Source organism: Bufo bufo, chromosome 6, assembly GCF_905171765.1.
Source record: "Bufo bufo chromosome 6, aBufBuf1.1, whole genome shotgun sequence".
Classification (NCBI taxonomy): domain Eukaryota; kingdom Metazoa; phylum Chordata; class Amphibia; order Anura; family Bufonidae; genus Bufo; species Bufo bufo.
This window is the reverse complement of record NC_053394.1, coordinates 109,367,760-109,389,650: the sequence shown is the minus strand read 5'-3', so window position 1 is coordinate 109,389,650 and position 21,891 is coordinate 109,367,760. Positions and strand designations below refer to the sequence as shown.

The window sequence follows — 21,891 nt, the reverse complement described above, 5'->3', positions numbered from 1 at the left end:
TGTTTTCTGTGACGGATCCGTTTTTTTTTCCCAGTTTTTATTTCCTGTCACAAAACGAAAAGCAGACAGAACGGAAGACATCCTGATGGATCTCTTTCCATTCAGAATCCATGAGGAGATCCTGTGCCGGATCTCAATATCTAAAAACTGGAAAACAACAACGCAAGGCTGAAACAGGCCTTTATTGAGTTTATAGGATTGTACACTGATACACTGCAACAAACCCTCAGCTGCAGGGGCACAATTATGATTTTATAGGATCCCCTTCCCCCAGCAAAGTTTAGGGGTTCCTATAAACTGCGGCAATGTAAACGGTAGCACAACTAACTTTACACGGGCAGAGTAGCATCATATACGAATCCATGGAAAACGATGGCATCAGTTTCCCTCCCACCCAGAGGAAAAATGAACTGGATGGCCGGATATACGTGAGGTCAGCCTTAGCAGCTGCTATGTTTCCTATGGATATAGTTACACTCTTGCTCAGCTTTGTGAGAGGGACTAGGACAGGACAGGTTCTTCAGCCTCTGAATGGAAAGTCTATTATTCATCAACAGCAAGCAGAGATATTGCTGAGACCTCACACAATAACTGGAAAAACATTCCATTTCTTGCCAGCAGACCCTGCGGTGTGACTGGTTGAGGGAAACGGCAAGTCCTTTCTTAGCACAAGACATTAATAACATTTTAGAATGAAAAATGATGATTATTCTTACTTATGATTTCCCCCGCCGGCTGGTTCTGGGCACCAGTGCTGTCAGATGTATCAGGAACAGCTTATAGGACAAAGGGAGAGAGAGGAGTTATTAGAAGACGAAAGGACTCACAGCGCCATCTGGTGTCCGATATCAGGTATTGCATCCTACTTCCTGAGTCACTCGCACAACGCTGTTTGATGCTGGTCCCTGGTTTTATTCATCAGCTGTAATAATTGCTGGATTATATTCTATGCCAATCACATGCCTGCAAATAGGAATGCAAACTACGAGGATGTGGGCTGCTGAACGTCACTAGCCCATCTACACCCCCCTTCCGATCTGATTATATTTTTTTTTTTAACATATTGTAGGATCAAAGTTTGGTTCAGATGTATACTTCCAACATATGTCTTTATACAAAAGTCATATACCCCATGGTGTACTTTTTTCACTCTATAGGAAAGCGAGGTTTGTTGCACTCCCAATAAAAGTATACAAAAAAAGGTAAGTTAGTGCAAAACACCCTGATGGAGAGAAAAAGGACACCAATGGGAGGCTATGGGCACGTTTGCCACTGGATGCCTTCCTGGTGCATATGTCAAACATGTTCACACACTAAGATGTGAACGGAGCCTTAGACGCAGACTTACGATAACACTCTGGGAAATCAGTATATCCTTCCGCGCAGGCTCTGCAGTCCTTGCCTGTATAGTTAGGTTTACAGTAGCATCTTCCCGTAAGGTCCTCACAATTTCCACTCATAAACTCAAAGTCACAGACACAGCCTGGAAGGAAGCACAACAGATTATATATATATATATATATATACACACACAGGGGCGTAGCCATAGGGGGTGCAAAGGTGCAGTCGCCAACGGGAGCCTGTGCCACATAGAAGACACTGGTATTGTAGAAAGTGCATGCTGGGAAGGGGTTAGGTCAAGAATTTAGCTTGGGGAAGGGGGGGTGCTGTTTCAATTTTTGCTTCAAGCAGCACGAATGCTAAGAGTCTCCCTGGGGGGCCCCAAGCTCAACTCTTGCATCAGGGCCCATGAGTCACTAGCTACGCCCCGGTATATATTTATATAAATGGTCAGTGGGGTGGATGTACTGTTCTATCACATAGATTGCAAGCTCTTGCGAGCAGGGCCCTCATTCCTCTTGGTTTAACTGTTACATTGTTTGTTACTATGTTATTTATGACTCCGTTTGTACTTGAGCCCCCTGATTGTAAAGCGCTGCGGAATATGTTGTCGATATAAAGATTATTATTATTATGGTGTACAGTAAAGGGGTTCTTTCATTCTTCTATTACAGCACTGTATTCAGGGAGCACCATGTAATGCTCCAGATTCCAGTAGCCAGGCACCTAGTGATCAGCTTCAGCGAAAATGCTGAACCTAAGGGGGTAGGACCTCATGGTAACTGCCTTTAAAGAGGACCTGTCACCTCTCCTGACTGTGTTAGTAGCTACTTGCATTTCCCTTGTAATAATAATTCTGTAACATCTATTCTTGTGGCTCTATGATGCGCCATTCCTTTATTATTCCTGATAGAAGTTATGAAAGAATTACTACCAGTTTGCAGTGAAGATCCACATGGGTGTTACCAGTTGGGGATGTGTCTGACACTGGGCACACTGATTGGACAATGTCAACTGGTAACACCCATCTGGACCTTTATTGCAAACTGCTAGTAATTCATTTATAATTTCTATCAGGAATAATAATGAATCATGAGCATACATGCTCCAGAATTGTTATTACATGGGGAATGCCGGTAGTTGCTAAAACAGACATGTCAGGAGAGGTGACAGGTCCTCGTTGATATGAATGTGTACAAGTCAATGAAGGGGAAGTCACATGTGGTATGTATAGTGCCAGCAGGGTAAAGAGACGATTGGCTACAGACTTCTCATAGGGCATTATGTTATCAAGTTATACTAGAAGTGATCTAGCTATACTTACGTTGACAAGTGTGCGGAGAGTCAGTGGAATGGTCTGGTGATTTATAGTATCCGGGGCGACATCGTTCACAATTGACGCCGTCAGTATTATGCTAAACAATTCAATAACATGGTTTTATTGGATATCGAGAAGGTATCTAATATGACGGTAACGCTATAATTATTGGAGAGCAGGGACGTATAACATCAGCCTTACCTGGCAGTCTAAGCACACTCCTCCCCCTACGTACTGGCCCTGCAGATTCATACTCGCCCGGACCCTATCAACCTCCGGGTCATGGTAGCAGTCATAGGCATGTCCATTACAATTGCAAGCTGCAAGATAAGAAAAACCTTTTTTTTTTTCTATTAAGAAACACGCTGCAAACCATTTAAAAAGTGATTATTATGGCACATCATTTATGGACACCTGAAAAAGGTATAAAACCTAAACTTCTAGTTTCCCAAGATCTCCAGCTGCTTTTTGGTTGCATCAGTCAACAGTCTCACATCTACGGGTACTGCTGCAATATTCATGTACAAAGTATTCAGAAACAGATGTTGTCCAAACCATAAAAAAAAGGAAAAAATGTGCGTGACCGTATCGCCTCTGGAGACATTTCATCCACATAACTCAGGACTTCTCACTATTCTCAGAAGACCTCCTCAGAAAACACTGACTCAGACTGTTGGATGAAGCAAGGAGATCAGAACTTACGTTCACATTCATTGGGATTATCTATGGTCGCTGGTTTCCACGGTAGCTGGTGGTAGCCAGGACAGCAGGTGTCACATGATGGTCCACAAGTATTATGCTGACAGCCACACTGTAGCCTTGGAGGAGAAAAGAAGAAAAGCCTCAAAAAAACATCTTCTCATGAATGTTAAATGGGTTAATATACCACTATTCACCAAGGAGCATCCAACCCTAAGAATACATTGGGGCCGATTTATTATGACTGACGTGTAGTACCCCTGTGCTGGCATAAGATGTCCCTAGATTTATTAAGAGATGTCTTAGTCTTTAAAACTTTGGCGCATCACGGGATTTCTGTGTACCAGAAACTAACATCTACATCAGCGAGGAGATAGGATAGATTTCAGTTTTCTGGTGTAAGTAATGATAAATCTGTTGGGTTGAGTAGCCCCGGCCCCCTCCCACCCACTTCAAGGTCACAGTCAATGTCAAAAAAGAGGATATCGATTGGGTGAAGGAGAATAAGGAGAGCGAAGAGAAGATGGGTGAAGTTTAGCTGGAGAAAAGGAAGAACAAGGAAAAAAAAACATTGATGAGAAGACAGCCTGAAGATCTTTGGTGAGGAACAAGGGCAAAGAGAAAGACTCTCAGATAACGGTTACTGAAGGGGAAGATAAGCATGAGTAACGTCACTGGAGGAGAGAAGCACAGCAAGATGAAAGATTATGACTTCAGAAGAAGGACAAGTAGATTTTTTATGGCAGGGAAGGACTACAAGATTTTTCGGTGAATTAGAGCGGTAAGGAAAGTTTTGGTGAAAAGGTCAGGTAATGTGACTTTTTTGGGTAAGGAACAAGGGCAGCAAGATATTTGGATAAAGAGGAATAGCAAGGCGATTTTTTTGAGTAGAGAGGAAGAGTGAGGCAATTTGTGGATAAAGTGGAAGAGCAGGGAGATGTATAGGTGACAAGGAAGGGCAAGAAAAGTTTTGAGTGAGAAGGAAGAGCAAAAATGTTGGGGTAAAGAGCAAGGGCAAGGATATATTTTGGTGATGAAGAAGGGCAGGGAGATTTCTGAGTGAAGAGGAAGAGCAAGGATAATAAATCATTTGGTAAAAGGGCAAGACATTAGCGAATGTAGATAATATCATCACTTGTTTAGAGAAGAGATAAAGGTCAAGAAAAGCTCCAGTGGGACAAAATAAGTCAAGGAATTAGGAAGTTTTCAAAGAATGCAGCAAAGTTACAACAAGTGCTTTTTACAATCACATTATAATCTCACTGTCCGGGAAGCATGACAGCCCAGTATAGAACATGTCAGTCATACACAGGCAGATTTATAAGGATCAGGCAACATCTGTCAATGCTATAAATTACTGGTAACGGCTCTTACCACAAGCTTTACAAATCCCTCCTCCCCCCCAGCAGAAATAAGAGACTGAGTTAACCTCACTAGCCTCAGTTTAGAGGAACCTGTCATAGCAATCATAGCAGATTGCTAGTGGGGTCATGTGTGACCCTCAGAGAAAAACAGCACCCCTGATCAGAAGCTTGCCAACATTGTCGGATCATGTCAAGGAAACTGCTAGAGGCAAGAAGAGGCTCCTGACAAGAGGTGCTGATCCACAGATAACCCCAGCCCATCCTTTCAGCCTCCGCTCCTGTCAGCTGTCAAGGTGCACATAATAATTCAATGAACCCACCGCCCTGTAGCTGGAAATATACAAATATCCATAAACTTATAATACATATGTGTTAGGAATGCTTTTCTACAACTCAAAATGCCATAAGCACAACATGTTAAATGCAATGGAACCCAAAAATATTGGTTCTGGGGTGAGAAGACATGGTGAACCTCATATCCAGCCCATGGGCACTGGTCTCTGAGAATGTGCTAGAATGTGCTAGCTTAAATACACAAATAGCAAATGAGATCCATATAGGCTCCTACGTGGATGTGACTATGCAAACAGTGCATCCTGTCCCTCTGTAGCTCTTTTCTACATTTTTACCTGTATGGGTTTGTGGGGTCCTTGGCACTGCAGACTTCAGCATGTCCGTTACAGACACAGCGCCCTCCGATGCTGATATCTTTGATACTGTAGAAGTACTAATAAAAATATTTTATAACATATAATTAAAGTTATTGCCTCATTACTGGGCTCACATTCAACAAGCATTGCAATATCTACTGGGTGAACATTAGGATTGCATTTTTGCATTACACTAGAGGGGAAATTTCAGGGCAATTAAGGACATTCTGACAGTTCTTGGTTATTATCCAAAATATGGTTACGTCTATGACTGCTTAAAGGGATCTCTGACCTAATTGAGACAGTCCTCTTTCTTGGATCTTCACCTCCATGGAACCTTTTATACAAGTGACTGGGAACAAAGGTACTTTTGGTTCGGTTTATCTAAATATCCCAAACAGCCAATAAATGTGCAATTGATAAACTATAATCTGTTTGCATCTTTTATGCAGCCACACAAATCATTAGTAGGTAGCACATATTCCTGTGACACTGTATTTTTCGCTTAATAATATGCATTGTGTCTTATAAAGCGAATATTAGTGAGAGCGTGGTGACCGGACCAGAGTCCTCCAGCCTTCACTTTGCGGGGCTCCGTTTAGGAGATAGGTGCAGGTCGCAGAGGACCTATCAGAAAATGGGGGCATCCCCTAGCAGTTTGCCCCCATTGCTCAGATGGGAATACCCCTTTAATTTATTAATTTTAAGGTCTGATATTAGATCTGATACTTGGGGGGTCTGACATGAGGTCTCATATAGGGGAGGTCTGACATGGAGTTCAGATATGAGGTCTGATGTGTGGTCTGACATGGAGGTTTAAAGGGGGACTGATATGAGGTCTGATATGATATAGGGGTCCCACATGGAGGTATAAAGGTTGGTCTGATATGGGGGGTTGGTCTGACATGAAGTCCTGATCTGAGGTCTGATATGGGGGTCTCATATGGAGGTCTAATGGGGGTCTGATCTGAGGTCTGATATGCGGGTCTCACATTGAGCTCTAAAGGCGGTCTGATTTAAGTTCTGATATTGTGGGGGTTCTGACATGAAGGTCTAATGAGGGTCTGATCTTAGGTCTGAAACTGGAGTCTGATCTGAGTTTTGATATGGGTGTCTGACATGGAGGTCTAAAGGGGGTCTGATATGGGGGAGTCTAACATGAAGGTCTGATGGGGGGTCGGTCTCATCTGAGGTTTAATATGGGGGACTGATCTGAGGATCTGATATGGGACTCTGAGGATCTGATAAGGGAGTCTCATCTGAGGTGTGATATGGGGGTCTGATCTGAAAGGTAAGGGTGTATTTCTTGTACTGGCACATCTTGTAAGGAGGTATTTGCACTGATGCACATTATAAGGGGGTAGCTTTTGTACTGGTGCACATTATAGGGATATATTTTGTGCAGGCTTCCTTTATAAGGGGGTATTTTTATACTGGCACACATTAGGGGGTATTTTTGTACTGGCACACATTATAAAGAGAAGCATTAGTACTGAGGGGCTATGGGGAACATGATTACTAGAAGACATCACTGGATGTAAGAGGTATGTGGCGCTGTATTACCCTGTATTTTTTGTAGCTCTGTATGTAATGTTTTAAAGTCTTCAACAGTAGGACTAGAGAGAAAGGGTTAGGTTGAGAATTTGGCGTGCACCTAGCCTTTTTACCTCAGGCAGCACAAAGGCTAAGTGCACCCCTGCCCATTGCCCATTGCCCATTGCCACAAAGCACTGAGGGAAGGGGTGCCCAAGATCAACTATTGACCCAGGGCCCATGAGCCGTTAGCTAACCCCCTAAGCGTAGATCCGTACTATGATCATTATGGCCCTGCAGTAAGCCATGTAAAAGGATCCCTAACCAGAGTGGGAAGTAGTCACAAAGAACATCTATTGCCCTGAAGGACCTGTTCTGTCCACCATTATTCAGACAACCCATTGACTTGAAAGGGAACTGTGTAATGTTTACTTTCTCCTGTGCAGACACTGCAGGGAAACTGAACACTTATGGGGTCATTTATCAAACTGGTGTAAAGTAGAACTGGCTTAGTTGCCCATAGCAACCAATAAGAATCCACCTTTCATTTTCCAAAGCAGCTGTCAAAAATGAAAGGTGTAATCTGATTGGTTGCTATGGGCAACTAAGCCAGTTCTACTTTACACCAGTTTGATAAATGACTTCATTATTGTCTACAGGTTTCCCTGCAGCTGATCTCTTGGGGTCCCACCAGGAGGATTTTGTAACCAGAAAATTGTCCATGGACCTGTATAACAAGTACTGATTGTTAAAAGTGGAGAACCCCTTTAAATTAACATCTATAAGCTTCTAGGATCGCAAAGTGCAATAGGCCAGTATGTCACCCATGCATGTGGTCCCACTGCCCATTTCTTAAGACATTTAAGATTATTCCTGTTACTCACCCTTCTGGTTACAGTGGGATCTCCCTGTGCTATGCCCATAAGGTGCCCCAGTAAGGTGTTCGTTCTGAGGAACCGTAAACGAATGTTGGTTGCTTTGGTGAAGTTCCTGAGAAGAGGGGAGTAGGAGAAGTTCAAAGCTCCTGGACGCTTTGTCACCAAGGGAACCACAATCTGAAACCACAAGAATAGAAAGCTCAATGATTAAGATGGTGAATATGAAGGATTGGGGGGGGAGGGGGTTCAAAAACTTAAGACAAGGTCAGTAAGGTGGTCACCTCTCCATTCTCCAGTGGCACAATGCGGGAATACTCTGTGACACAGATGACATCATCATCTTTGGTAATCCGGTGTAGAGTGTGTGCTCCAAAGCGCTCAATGCAGTCTCTCTTGGTAGCTAGGAAATATGATCGAGAAAATTTTATTAGTAATACATTAATGTTTCATCTACACAAGGATTGGAATATACTGTTGGCCCACTGGTGCTTAGGGAGGCAAAGCCTATCAGGCTCATAGAAGGGCACTACAATATTAATAGTTTGCATTGAGGCCCAAGGAGAATTGAAGGAAAGGCTGCAATCAAGCACAGGACGGTTGACCATGTCTGCCCTGCATATGGCTGAGAGAAAAAGAAAGACGAAGGAGATATGCGTGAATGGACACTGAGGACCATGAAGAACCGGACACGTGTGATTTCTCTCCTCCAAACTAACAACCTAACAGCTCTCAGTGGACACCACACAGGCTGAAGTAGGACACTGTGTCCAACATCTGTTAAAGGAATATCACTGAACGGATGGCACCACAGATGGAGACATAACATAATAGCTATGCCTCATACATTAGTAAATACAAAAACACCTCACGAGGATGAAAATGAAGGTCATCCACAAGAGATGAAGGTTTTGTGAAGCTCACCATATCTTCTATAGACTGAGTTACACGATTTCTTCTCCAGTAGTGCCTAGAGCTAAAACCAACATTATGCTTGTGTCCAGTTAACAGGAAGCCGTGCATTATGGTAGCTTAGGAGACACAGTGCGTCTCAGAGCTCAACTATCAGGTCACATGTCTGACTACAACTGCTGTCTGTTTCCAAGGGTAACGGCAGAATGTTGGAGAAGTCAATATTTAATTCAAAATTGGTACATAAACAAAAATTTACATTTTTTGGTACCAATTTTTAAGAACATTAATGGAGTGAAATGTTTAATGTGGAATTAACTTGATGTGAAGTATAAATGAGTAGAGAAGACCAGGTGGTCATGAACACAACAGGAGAAGAGTGTGCTGGTTGGAGACAGTGACTTTCCACAAAAAGGACAGGACAATAGTGTAATGATATGAGCAAGGGACTACAGCGGTCACACACAGAGGTACATACTATAGTCGAGTAAGCAGTAATTTTCCCCAGTAGCACAAAGTATTTCAGGAGAGGAGTATGTTGATCATGTGAGATGCAATGACCCTCTGATTTGAGGACATGGCAGCATGTGAATGGGACAGAGTCTTAAAGAGTTGAATGGAGACAAGTGAGAGGTCACAGACAGTTAGCAACATAGTTGCAGGAGCAAGGGCCCCAGCTGCACAGAGTGTTTCAGTGTTCAGTGTCATAATAAGAGAGGTAGAAAGGAGGAAGTTGGAAGGATGTTCCGTCCAACATAAACTATTCGATGAGAGGAGATGAAGGGCCGCGAGATATGGGCTAGCAGACCCAAGGGATTTCAGTTTGAAAGTTGAAATTCCTGGCAAGGAACGATGCTCAGTAAAGATCTCCTCATCTTATTCCAATTAGCGGTCTCCAAACTGTGTTCTCAGAGCTAAATATAACCAGGGAGTAGGATCTGGAGACACAGAGAGATACAGATTGTTCAGGACGAGGACTGCGGTATCTGATGGAAAACCCCAGATAACCGGGTGGGGATGGGATCATATACTTTGCCGTGTATCAAGTCTTTTTTGCACCCCACAAAAGTCCATTTTTTCAGATAACATGTTAGCTGCCTGTGCCTGCCACTAGAGGGCACTTAAGAGCTAACTGTATACTATTGGTACACTAAAAGGGTATTCCCACACCTGGACCTTTACAGCATTTTGAAAGGATAAGCCATAAATGTCCAAGAGGTGCAAGTGCCACCACTGGAACCTACTCTTATTTCAAGGACAGGGCCCTTCATGAATGGAGAGCACAATAAAAGGCTTCTTCTGGGCCCAGAAAAAAAAATGAGGATGGCTAAAAAGTTGTTCACCTGCTCTGGTCGTTCTAGTTCCTGTGGCTCATCACAATCCTTGCTTGGCTGGAAGTTTACAGGCACGGCACATGACCGTTAAGCTCATTGACTGGCCAGCAGCAGTGAAGTGCTGGGAGTCAACGCGTCACACTTCCGTAGAGGCAGGGACCAGAAGCTGCGGGAATGGTGAAACAGCACAGGAACTGGGAGACCTGAAAAGGTGAGTTTTTTTTTTTTTTTCACATACCTTGCATCCCCAATTTGTTTTTGAGGTCCCAGGCAACTACTTCAGAGCAGGCATAATGCCTGGTACAGTTGATCCTGCTGATTAAAGTAACACCTATACTGTGAAAATTGGTTGCGGCATTATCGAGAAAAAAAACTTCTGAGAGCTTCAGTGCACCAAGGAGCAGGTCCACACACACACATACCATATTTTTTGCTTTATAAGACACACTGTTTCCCCTCAAAAGTGGGGGGAAAATGACAGTGAGTCTTATAAAGAGAATACTAGTAAGCACTTCCATTATGGAAACACTCAATAGTATGCAGTAGGTGCGGGGAGTGAAGCGTTCCGTCCTGACTGGGACGTAGTGCATGCACTATGACCTGACGCTGCACGCATTCAAGTGACCAGAGAAGAGAAGGGAGTGCGACTGCTGCAGAGAGCGCCAGACCTTGAGAGGAGCGACAGAGCAGGAGAGGTAAGTAAAGTTATTTATTTTAAGGTCTGATCTGAGGTCTGATGGGGGTCTGAGGTGGAAAGTCTGACAGGGGTCTGATGTGAGGTCCTGATATGGGGGTCTGATGCGAGGGCCTGATATGGGGGTCTGATGCGAGGGCCTGATATGGGGGTCTGATGTGAGGTTCTGATATGGGGGTCTGATGCAAGATCCTTATATGGGGGACTGATGCAAGGTCCTGATATGGGGGACTGATGCAAGGTCCTGATATGGAGGTCTGATGCAAGGTCTTGGTATGGGGGTTTGATGCGAGGTCCTGATATGGGGCTTTGATGCAAGGTCCTGATATGGGGGTCTGATCTGTGGATCTGATATGGGTCTCTGATCGGAGTTCAATGTACTAACATTCACTTTAGGAAAAGAATGAAACTTACATGCAAAATACTGCCAGGGTTGGTAAGTGGCACCAAAATCTGTAGACCGTTCCAATACCCATAGATCGGGTCGGGGAGCGTTTGCAAACTTGATCCAAACATAAGCAACATGAAAAACCTAAGCGAGATGGAAAAGAGCACAATTTGTTAACCAGTCTATCAAATGGATTCATAAAATTTTGTGACATTAATGTGAAATATTTTGCGAAAAAATACTCAAAATTATATCTCATGCCTCAGTTAGGTTACTTTCACACTAGCGGCAAGGGACTCCGGCAGTGCTGCCACCAGTGCACGCGTGCCCCCGGACTACCGCTCCAGCCCCATTGACTATAATGGGGGCGGGCCGGAGTTCCGGCGACAGCACAGCAAACATGCCGAGGGGCAGCCGAAATAAAACTACGACATATAGAAATCACCCAGACTTGGTAGTCTTAAAAGAAGGCTCCAAAACTAATCCACTATATTATGCAGCACCTGAGGGCTGGAGCATGAGACAAGGATTTAGAGAACACCAGGAAGACAACATATCCTTTTTTACCATTACTGGTTACATGATTCAGAACAGTCACAGTTTGATGTGTATGAGGAGTTTCCAACTCTCCCTCGACAAATGATTTCAGGGGAAAGAAGGGTTAGGTGAAATTAATATTTTTATATTCATTTTGCCCACTCCTTTTTACACCAACCAACCATCCTGGACCTGGCTGGAGAGTCCTGGATTTTGATGGCTGTCGCCGAGCCCAGGATGGATGAGGTTTCTCCTAGTTTCAAGTGTCTCTGCATCCTGAGGATGCGTATACAGTTGAATGCAATGGTGAAGCAAGGAGCCACCATTCACTCGGCCAATGCTCTACCCAGCAGGCGTGGGTCATGAGGTGATGTCATCGTGCATGCTGGGCTAAATAAGACAGCGCACAGGCCAGGGAATGATGAACATTCCCCGGACTGTGCACTCTTGTACTCAGTTCAGCAGGTGCAATGACGACACCTCATTGCACCTGCTTCTGGGGAGAGCAGGATGAGTTCCATTCACTAGGGACCAGGGTTACACTGTTGTAAGGTGGGCATTAACTTAGGGGGCTATACTATTGTATGGTGTACACTAACTAAGGGAGGCTACCCTATTGTAAGGTGGACACGAAGGGGGCTGTGGAGCAGCATTATTATGAGGGGGCACTAAGGGTGCATTCTGATGTTTGGGGGGCACTAAAGGGGAATAACTACTGTGTGGGGACACTAGGAGGGTATAACTACCGTGGGGAGACACTAAGGGGGAATAACTACTGTGTGCAGGCCATTGAAGGGGAATAACTATTGTGCGGGGGCTCTAAGGGAAAATAACTACTGTATGGGGGCTGTAAGGGGGAATAACTACTGTGGTGGGGTCTCTAAGGGCAAATAACTACTGTGTGGGGGCTGTAAGGGGGAATAACTACTATGTGGGGTCTCTAAGGGTGCATACTGATGTTTAAGGGGCTCAAAGGGGGAATAACTACTGTAAAGGGGGCACTTAGTGGGTATAACTATTGTGAAGGAGGCACTAAGAGGACAGTGGATGTTGTCCCTCCTTTGGCTTTTTAAAAGTTGGAAGGAATGCATTTTGTTCTCCTGGGATATGAGTTTTTGCCAGAAGTTTGGATGAGCTGAATGTGTGTGTGAGGGTTGGTAGGAATTTGGGAGAGATGGCTGTCAGCCAAACGATCGTTGGGCCAACAGCTACTGAATGTGTATGGCCACCTTACCAAAACCCTTTGAGTTACCACTGATTAGAACAATAGGGTAGATTTTTTTTCCCTGTCCAATCTTTATGCTTTCCTTTAGAGATAAGCAGCTCCAGAGGTTTCTAGTGCCTTTCTATCTCCTCACTGCTCCATTGAAATAACATACATGTTCAATTAAGCCAAACTAATGGGCCCATTTTGTTGAGCAGCTTATGGCTCATAAGCCATTTCTTTCATCAGCTTTTCCCAACCGATTGGATAACTGAAGCATGAAATATCAACCCTCAATACGTTTCCCGACTGAATGGGTGCATTTAGGAGCCAGTTTGCATCTCATTGAAATGAATGGAATTGGTCAAAGGATCTGATTCTTTATATTTTGTTTCAAAAAGGGGGGATCAAAAATGTAAAGAGCAACTCTCATGTGAACCCAGACTTCTATTACTTAAAGGGGTTCCATGGTCTGAGCAAGAACTGTTCATTTGACTTAATACCTAATGCCATACAAGTTTGCGATTGACACTCAGGGGTGTAACAATGCAGGATGCAGAGGTTGCAGTTGTATCCAGGCTCTATGGCTTGAAGGGGCCCCAAAAGCCCCTTTGTCACATAATTAGACATCAGTATTATAAACAGCATGTGGGACCCTGTTATAGATTGTGCATAGGGTCCCAGGAGCATCAAACAGCTCGGGTGCAACAGGAAACTTTTAAATATTGAATCTTCAATATTGAGCTTAGCGAAATCCCCAAATATCTGCTCAGTCCTAAATGGTTAATAACAATTTTTGGATCCACATGATTTTTGTAATGGTGATAATAATACCCTGGCAGAACTAGTACCCAATGTGTCCTCAAAGATTGGTACAGTTTATTTTTGCCTAGTGTAAGCTCTGTTCTATGTACAATCCCTTGTAATGCACGGTCCGTGCTTCCATCATCGCTGCAGTAATTAAATATGTGCACGGCGGAGGAGTTATCCCATACACACACATACGCCAACTTTCCACTAACCCATCTATCAACCTGCCAAGAAAAAGCAGCCCAGGGAGATCATCAGCTCATCTGACAACAGACTGCATCGGGCACAATGCACAGGTATAGGGTGACGGAAGAAGAAGGAAAGCCCTGGACATCAATCAGGAGGTCACTAAGAGAGGATCTATAGGAGTCATACATCCAGTGATTCTTAAAGGGGAAGCACAACAGGTCCCCTATTTGAAATAAAACTGAATCAGTGGGTATGCTGGCATTAAGTAAATTCCCCAAGTCCCTCCTTACCCTTCAGAATTACAATTAGAGGAAAAAAAATAGTGAGTACTATTGCCCAGGACTGGGTACAGCTCTCTTTCTTGAGTGTGAAGGGGGCGTGTCAAGTGCTCTCTCTCTCAGTCCAGCTGATTGGCTGAGAGCAATTAATAAAGGGAAGGCATATTTGGTCATTTTATAGGGACGTTTTTGCTTATTTGTCCCTCAAGAGGCTGTTTAATGGGGCCCGTGATATAATGTCAAGTTAGACCAGAACATTCAATCCCAAATATGGACCACAAGGAAATCAGATGGGGGATTTTCTGGAATAATTTGGATATTTTTGTACATGGACACATAAATATTTGGCTATTTCTCTGGTCTACATTTACAGTGACCGCGCACATTCCTCGCCAGGGCACAAGGGAGTTAAAATGGAGGAGCCTGGAAAATAACCCCAGTCTATTTCTAGACTATCACTATAGAGAGCCATGTTAGGTCTTCATGTAAGAAGCCATAAAAGGAGAGATCATCCAGACAAGGAGCATCTCAAGGAAATCTGCTCCTGGGATTAGCAGACGACACTGTCTCGCGAACTACAGACTAAGAAAATGTGGAAGGACTACAAGTCCCAGCCTAGTCTAATATCTGTCAGAGCCTTCTAGGATGTGATATGCAACCAAAGCTAAGAACCACAAAATGACCACACTGTCCTAGGTGTCACCGCGAAATGGCATAACATACTATTGAGGAGGGGCTGTGGGACTATGTACTCATTAAAATACTGTAATGCCCCATTAAAAACCCTCCTCAGTAGAAATCTCAGGGTCTAGATGAGATTGAGGCCTCTCAGGTCTAGAGATGAGCCAAGGTGTTTGGCACTTCAGAAGATGTTCTTAGTTGAGCACACCCTTTAAAAAGATGACATGTTAAAAATGTCCGCCATTTCAGCTTCTACAGAGGCTGCCACTCAGCTTTCCCAGACTTCTGAATAGCAAATCTCCAATTTACAGCAATATGTAAGTAGATGTGCCATTTAGGGTCAGGGGAAGTGGAGGACAACCAACCTTTCTGCATATTGTCATAAATTCTTGAAATCATGACCTAATATATAGAGTAAATTGTAATATATTATGTAAGGTGTGGGGAAGGGCGCAGCCGGGAGAGTCACACTTTTTACAAATCATTAATTTATTTTTGGCATTGATGTCCAGACTGCAATGTGAACTCTGATCCCAGACTCCAGCATCTCCTAGAAAGACATTCATACCTGACTGACTCACCTCGACCATAGAGCCTGATGGAAGCAAAGATCCTTTACCTTTTACATAACGAGGGGCGATAATGGAGGCAAAGTTGCCAATATTACAAGCGTATCTCCGTCCAGAGTCAGTGTGCTGCTGTCTAAGCTAGTATATGCAAGCCTACTATGTGTGATACAGTCAGCTGAGCTGGTATATCCAAGCCTACTATGTGTGATACAGTCTGCTGAGTTGGTATATCCAAGCCTACGAAGTGTGATACAGTCTGCTGAGCTGGTATATCCAAGCCTACTCTGTGTGATACAGTCAGCTGAGCTGGTATATCCAATCCTACTAGGTGTGATACAGTCTTCTGAGCTGGTACAGCCAACCCTACTATGTGTGATACAGTCTGCTGAGCTGGTATATCCAAGCCTACTATGTGTGATACAGTCTTCTGAGCTGGTATATCCAATCCTACTATGTGTGATACAGTCAGCTGAGCTGGTATATCCAAGCCTACTATGTGTGATACAGTCTTCTGAGCTGGTACAGCCAACCCTACTATGTGTGATACAGTCTGCTGAGCTGGTATATCCAATCCTACTATGTGTGATACAGTCAGCTGAGCTGGTATATCCAAGCCTACTATGTGTGATACAGTCTTCTGGGCTGGTACAGCCAACACTACTATGTGTGATACAGTCTGCTGAGCTGGTATATCCAAGCCTACTATGTGTGATACAGTCTTCTGAGCTGGTATATCCAATCCTACTAGGTGTGATACAGTCTTCTGAGCTGGTACATCCAAGCCTACTAGGTGTGATACAGTCAGCTGAGCTGGTATATCCAAGCCTACTATGTGTGATACAGTCTGCTGAAGGGATGTCATGTGTGATACAGTCTGCTGAGCTGGTATACCCAAGCTTACTATGTGTGATACAGTCTGCTGAGCTGGTATACCCAAGCCTACTATGTGTGATACAGTCAGCTGAGCTGGTATATCCAAGCCTACTATGTGTGATACAGTCAGCTGAGCTGGTATATCCAAGCCTACTATGTGTGATACAGTCTGCTGAGCTGGTATATCCAAGCCTACTATGTGTGATATTCAGAATACATATGACTGGAAGAGCTCAACTCCATACCAAGCAGAGGCGCACGAACTACAGGACTGACTGATAAAATATATAGATTCGTTCAGCACTCCATAAAATCTATAAAGTCTTTATTTGATATTGGGACACATAAGCATTAATATTCAAATTTGCTTACGCGTTTCAGGTTATCATACACCCTCATAGCAAAAAGTGAACAGTAAAATGCTTAAAGAGGTTGTATCATCATTGCTATCATCGCTAGGATATGCCAGCAATGTCTGATTGCAGCAGGTCCCAGAGGCATCCCTGAAAAGGAGCCCGCAAAGTGAAGGACAGCGGAACTCGCATGCGAGGCCGTCTTTGGGAGTGCTGAAAATAGCCAAGCAGCGCACTCTGATTTTTTCAAATCCAACAGAAATTAATTGAAAGTGTACCTCGCAAGGGCACCCACCGCTCCATTCACTCCTATGATGCTGACGGAAATTGTCAAGCCAGCAATCGGCTAGGGCTTAAACGATTACTCGATTAAATCGAGTAATTCGACACAAAAAAATCATTGATGCAAATTTTTTGCATCGAGCATTCGTTTGTGTCATGTGACCACGAAGCGGGAGTGAAGCGCTTGCTATTACTTACCGCTCCGTGGTCACCCGCCGGCCCGTACCACCGCTCTGCACTGTATCCCGACACATCGTCAGGCCATAGTGCACGTAAGCACGCACTATGACCCGATGCTGTGTGACGTCAGGATCAGGTGCAGCATGCGGAGAAGAAGAGGAAGGAGCTGTGGAGCAGCGCCCCTAGAGGAAAGGTAAGTATTTTATTTCACTGGCGCTGGGGACATGGCACTGAAGGGGGACAGCCAGCAATGGATTGCATGGAGGGGCAGATGGGAGTGGGGGACATGAAGGGGCTGATCCGATGGCAATAGGGGACATGGGGGGGCTGACCCGATGGCACTGGGGGACATGGAGGGGCTGACCCGATGGCACTGGGGGACATGGAGGGGCTGACCCGATGACACTGGGGGACATGGAGGGGATGACCCGATGGAACTGGGGGACATGGAGGGGATGACCCGATGGCACTGGGGGACATGGAGGGGATGACCCGATGGCACTGGGGGACATGGAGGGGCTGACCCGATGGCACTGGGGGACAGGGAGGGGATTATCCGATGGCACTACGGGACATGGAGGGGCTGATCCGATGGCACTACGGGACATGGAGGGGCTGATCCGATGGCACTGCGGGACATGAAGGGGCTGATCCGATGGCACTGGGGGACATAGAGGGGCTGATCCGATGGCACTGGGGGACATGGAGGGGCCGATCCGATGGCACTGGGGGACATGGAGGGTCTGATCTGATGGCACTGGGGGAGTGGGGGGACATGGCAATGGATGGCATGGAGGGGCTGTTGGCACTGGGGAAGTGCAGCTGAAGGCACTGGGGGAACGGAGCTGATGGCACCGGGGTGGGGGGGAGCTGATGGCACTGGAGGATAGTGGAGCTGATGGCACTGAGGAAACTGATGCACTTGGGCTGATCGCACAGGGAAGAAGGGTGTTGGAGACTGATGGCAGGGGGTCTGATGAGTTTTTATAAAGGAAAACAGTCTTTTAATTCATTTTTTCTTATTAGATTACTCGATTAATCGTAAAAAGTAATCAATGGAATACTTGATTACTAAAATAATCGTTTACTGCAGCCCTACAATTGGTTATATTCAGCATTTCTATAGAAATGGATGGAAGGTGGCCGCACATGCGAGGTCCACTCTCCTTCTCTTGGAGATAGAGAGGTAGGACCCGCAGCTCAGACATTGGGGGCATATTCTACTGATACGCCACCAATGTTTGAGATGACACAACCCCTTACAATAGGCTAGGCCTGCATCATGGGCAACAGGAAAAAGCTTTGTGTCCGAGAAGCAATCTTCTCCAGTCCCTTTTCCTTCTGGGTCCCTTTCATTCGCCTGGACATATGATTCTATTTTTTTCTGGTGATGGTTCACAATATGCAGTGCCGCTCCAAACAGATTCCTATATTCTGGATTGGCAATACTGGGGTCATGCACATCAAGATCAGTGCGGCTGGTCCACACATTATAGAACATGTCCTATTCTATAGTCCTTTGTATGGATGGGAATGCACATGGAAGGCGGCTGTGTTTTGCGGATCTGTGGTTTGACGACCAAAATATGGACATGTGACAAGCGAGTCACAGTCACACGTGTCTTACATTAAACTCTATACTGGAAAAGTCACATGCGACAAAAGATCCAGCAAGTCTGAACTTTCATGACGCTGGGGTCACAACACGTCATACTGTATGTTATAAGACGAGCACATTCACAAGTGTGACCTCATGAGCTTTGGGTCGCACAAACAGGTCGTGTAGCCTTGTACGTGTAGCCGTCTTTGCTATGCGGCTGAAATCCCCGCGGTTTAACGGTAGATTGCCACATTTCTCAGGGGCTCAACTTTGACAGGTGAAGCATGTCGTTTCAATGTCTGGCTAAAAACCGTGGTAAAACAGTATGCTAAAAGCTGCACACAAAGTGCTTGCTATAGGCAACGCCTCCATTTTTCCTAATAAAGCCCCCACCACCAATTTGTAAGCAGATTAGAAAAAAAGACCTTACAAACTGCGCCAAGACTGCCACACGGGAACAGGGCCTTGAATAAGCAGCAATTTCGGAGTCATCCTCATCTTCTGCTCCCATCAGCCACAGTCACACATTGTCCCATAAATAACAGATACTGAGTTCACGTCATTTTCCAAAGGGAATAAAAGCTGCAATCCGCCCACAATCCTGTGGAACAGAGCTGGGGCTGCTGATTTTTCAGAAATTTCCATACAAGTGGATAAGAGAAGGACACGATGAGTGTGGAATTTATGAAACGTAAGGCAAGGGGAAAGAGTGGAGCAGCTCCTCCTGGCAACCAATCAAATGAATGCCCAAAGGACTGCAGAGAACTGTGTATTCACACAATGCAATTGCGGACAAGAATAGGACATGTTCTATTTTTTTCGGAAATGGAATTGCGGACCCGGAAGTGCGGGTCCGCAATTCCGTATCCGGGCAGCACATCGTGCTGCCCCATAGAAATGAATGGGTTCGCAATGGGAACGAAGTTGCGGACGTGTGAATGGACCTTTATGGTCCACATTACTGACAAGGTTAGGACTGTTCTATTAAGGGTCCATTCACACGTCCATAGTCTATTGCAGATCCGCAATACACTGGGCCGGCACCCCTATAGAAATGCCTATTCTTGTCCGCAATACATGTTCTATTTTTTTGGGGAGTACGGAGCCGCGGACCGGAAATGCGGATGCGGACAGCACAATGTGTGCTGTCCGCATCCTTTCCGTTCCCATTGAGAATGAATGGGTCTGCACCCGTTCCACATAATTGCCGGATCCACTCAACGGACGTGTGAATGGACCCTTAGGGCAAGCTGTTCCGTTCCGCAAAATACGGAATGCACACGGATGTTATCCATATTTTTTGTGGATCCGTTTTTTGCGGACCGCAAAATACATACGGTCGTGTGCATGAGGCCTTACGGAAACCATTGTGCTGTTCCTGCCGCCTCCCCTCTACCGGTGAATACTTGGCCTGCGTCCTGGCACTGCACAGTTAGATTAATCTGTCACCCACAGCTGAATATGTTCAGCACTTCGCAGCCAACAACACTGTGCCCATCAGAACCTCGCAATAACACACGCCCAGAGGGTAGCACAGCTGCAGCGCGCAGACACCCATCTGTTTGCCACACTCCGACAGCATCGGGGACTTGGCAACAAGTGCACCCCGTGCTACATGGGCAAAGAACTCAACAGAAAAAGGAGCACATTTTTGTAGGTTATTAGTATACATTAATAGCATTTTCAGAAGGAGGGTGGCATTAATATGGTGGCATATACTGTGATATAACTGCATAGAACACGTGCAGATTGTGCAGTGTCTGAACCCACCCTTCACTCTGTAGGGTTTTTTTCTCTCTTTTTTTTCACTTGCTGACAGCAAGCAAAGATTTGGAAAATGGTAAGGAATAGACACACAAAGGCTCACATTTAGGTCCAATTCACACAACCGTATGGGCGCCGTGCCCAAAAACAGCAGACCAGCAATACATGTGTAGTGTCCCACTAGATAGGCGTGGGCACTACACAAGGGTCAACTGGTGTGTGCGTTACTCTTCCTCACAAGGGACAGGAAAGTTATATTTAATTGTGCATCATATGTATTTTATACTGTATTTTTGTGTGCAATGTTCCCCTGTATGGTACAATAGCAGGCCTAGTTGGATGCAGTTAGTCATCCCAGACGTTAGAGGGAGTTAGAGAACCCCTGGTATAAAGGTCCAGGCCCAGACAGGGAGAGTGAGTGCAGGGTCAGGAGTCTGCAGAGACAAGTTAGAAGGCACCAGCCAGGGATGAGCTGAGGGCCTTCTCCTGACATGCAGCTAGACAGCCCAGGCTCCTAGTTGTTACCAGGAGGCTAGTAGAGGGATCCTCAGTTTGCCTCCTGGGAGAAAACCTGCAGTTCCCACCAAGTCAAGCAGAGCCAGTGTTTCCAGCTAGTACAAGTAAGCTGAAGGGCAGAAGGAGTAGTAATGTAAAGCAAGGATGAGTACCTGAGGAAGATTGTTACCAAGGATAAAAGCCAGCATTGAGGTATCCGGGCCTTGGGATAAAAAACAGACAGGAGTTCTAAGGAACAGTGTACACGTTCTCCGAGGAGAAGGTACAGCCTGATTCTGAGTGTGTTGTTATTTACCCTCTGAGTATCTTGCAAGGAAACAGTATACATGCCATAATTGTGAAAGCCTGCTTGTGAAGTGTATCTGATATGTGGAACTGAATTGACATCCAACTGTATAAAGTTGAACTGATTACAGTAAAGCAAAGTTTGGTTCACCATACCATCTGTGTACCTCACTTATTAATACTACCAATCGGTGTGCCACCGTTACAGGCACTGGCGTCACGAACCTTAAAGGGACCTTGCCCCAGGCACATAAAACACCTGCAACATCCAGGGCACCTCATCCACCACCAGGCCTGGTCCCTAAATACAGAGCGTGCCCCAGAGGACTCCTGTGCCAGCCTCTCCTTCACTGCTGTACGCCTGCCCAGGGTTTCCCTACAGAACTGTGAGTAACCCTCGCTTGCCGTTAACCGTGACCTCACAATCGCAATACCCTGCAGGTCTGGCGTGCTGCACATGGGTATCTGCCGTGTGAACTCCATGCTGCGGTGCAGACCTATTGATTTGGATACCACAGCGAAATGCCCCAGAAAAAAACTGCGCAAATGTATCCATAAGGCCCCATTCACACGACCGTATGGACACCGTGCCGGTGTAGTGAACTTCGTACTGTGGTGCGGACACATAGACTTGAATGGGTCCGTGATCCGCAAGATATGAC

At 45.2% G+C, this 21,891-nt stretch overlaps 1 protein-coding gene across 1 annotated transcript in view; it reads right to left on the bottom strand.

The window, feature by feature from the left end:
• LAMA5 (laminin subunit alpha 5) overlaps nt 1-21,891 on the bottom strand; it is a 125,808-nt gene that overhangs the window by 63,490 nt on the left and 40,427 nt on the right. The window contains exons 3-11 of the mRNA XM_040438838.1: nt 11,135-11,252; nt 8,065-8,183; nt 7,790-7,960; nt 5,352-5,449; nt 3,362-3,477; nt 2,861-2,979; nt 2,666-2,756; nt 1,349-1,483; nt 717-776 (exon numbers count right to left, since the gene is read on the bottom strand). Coding sequence (XP_040294772.1) covers nt 717-776; nt 1,349-1,483; nt 2,666-2,756; nt 2,861-2,979; nt 3,362-3,477; nt 5,352-5,449; nt 7,790-7,960; nt 8,065-8,183; nt 11,135-11,252 — 1,027 coding nt within the window. The remainder of the gene's footprint in view (nt 1-716; nt 777-1,348; nt 1,484-2,665; nt 2,757-2,860; nt 2,980-3,361; nt 3,478-5,351; nt 5,450-7,789; nt 7,961-8,064; nt 8,184-11,134; nt 11,253-21,891) is intronic.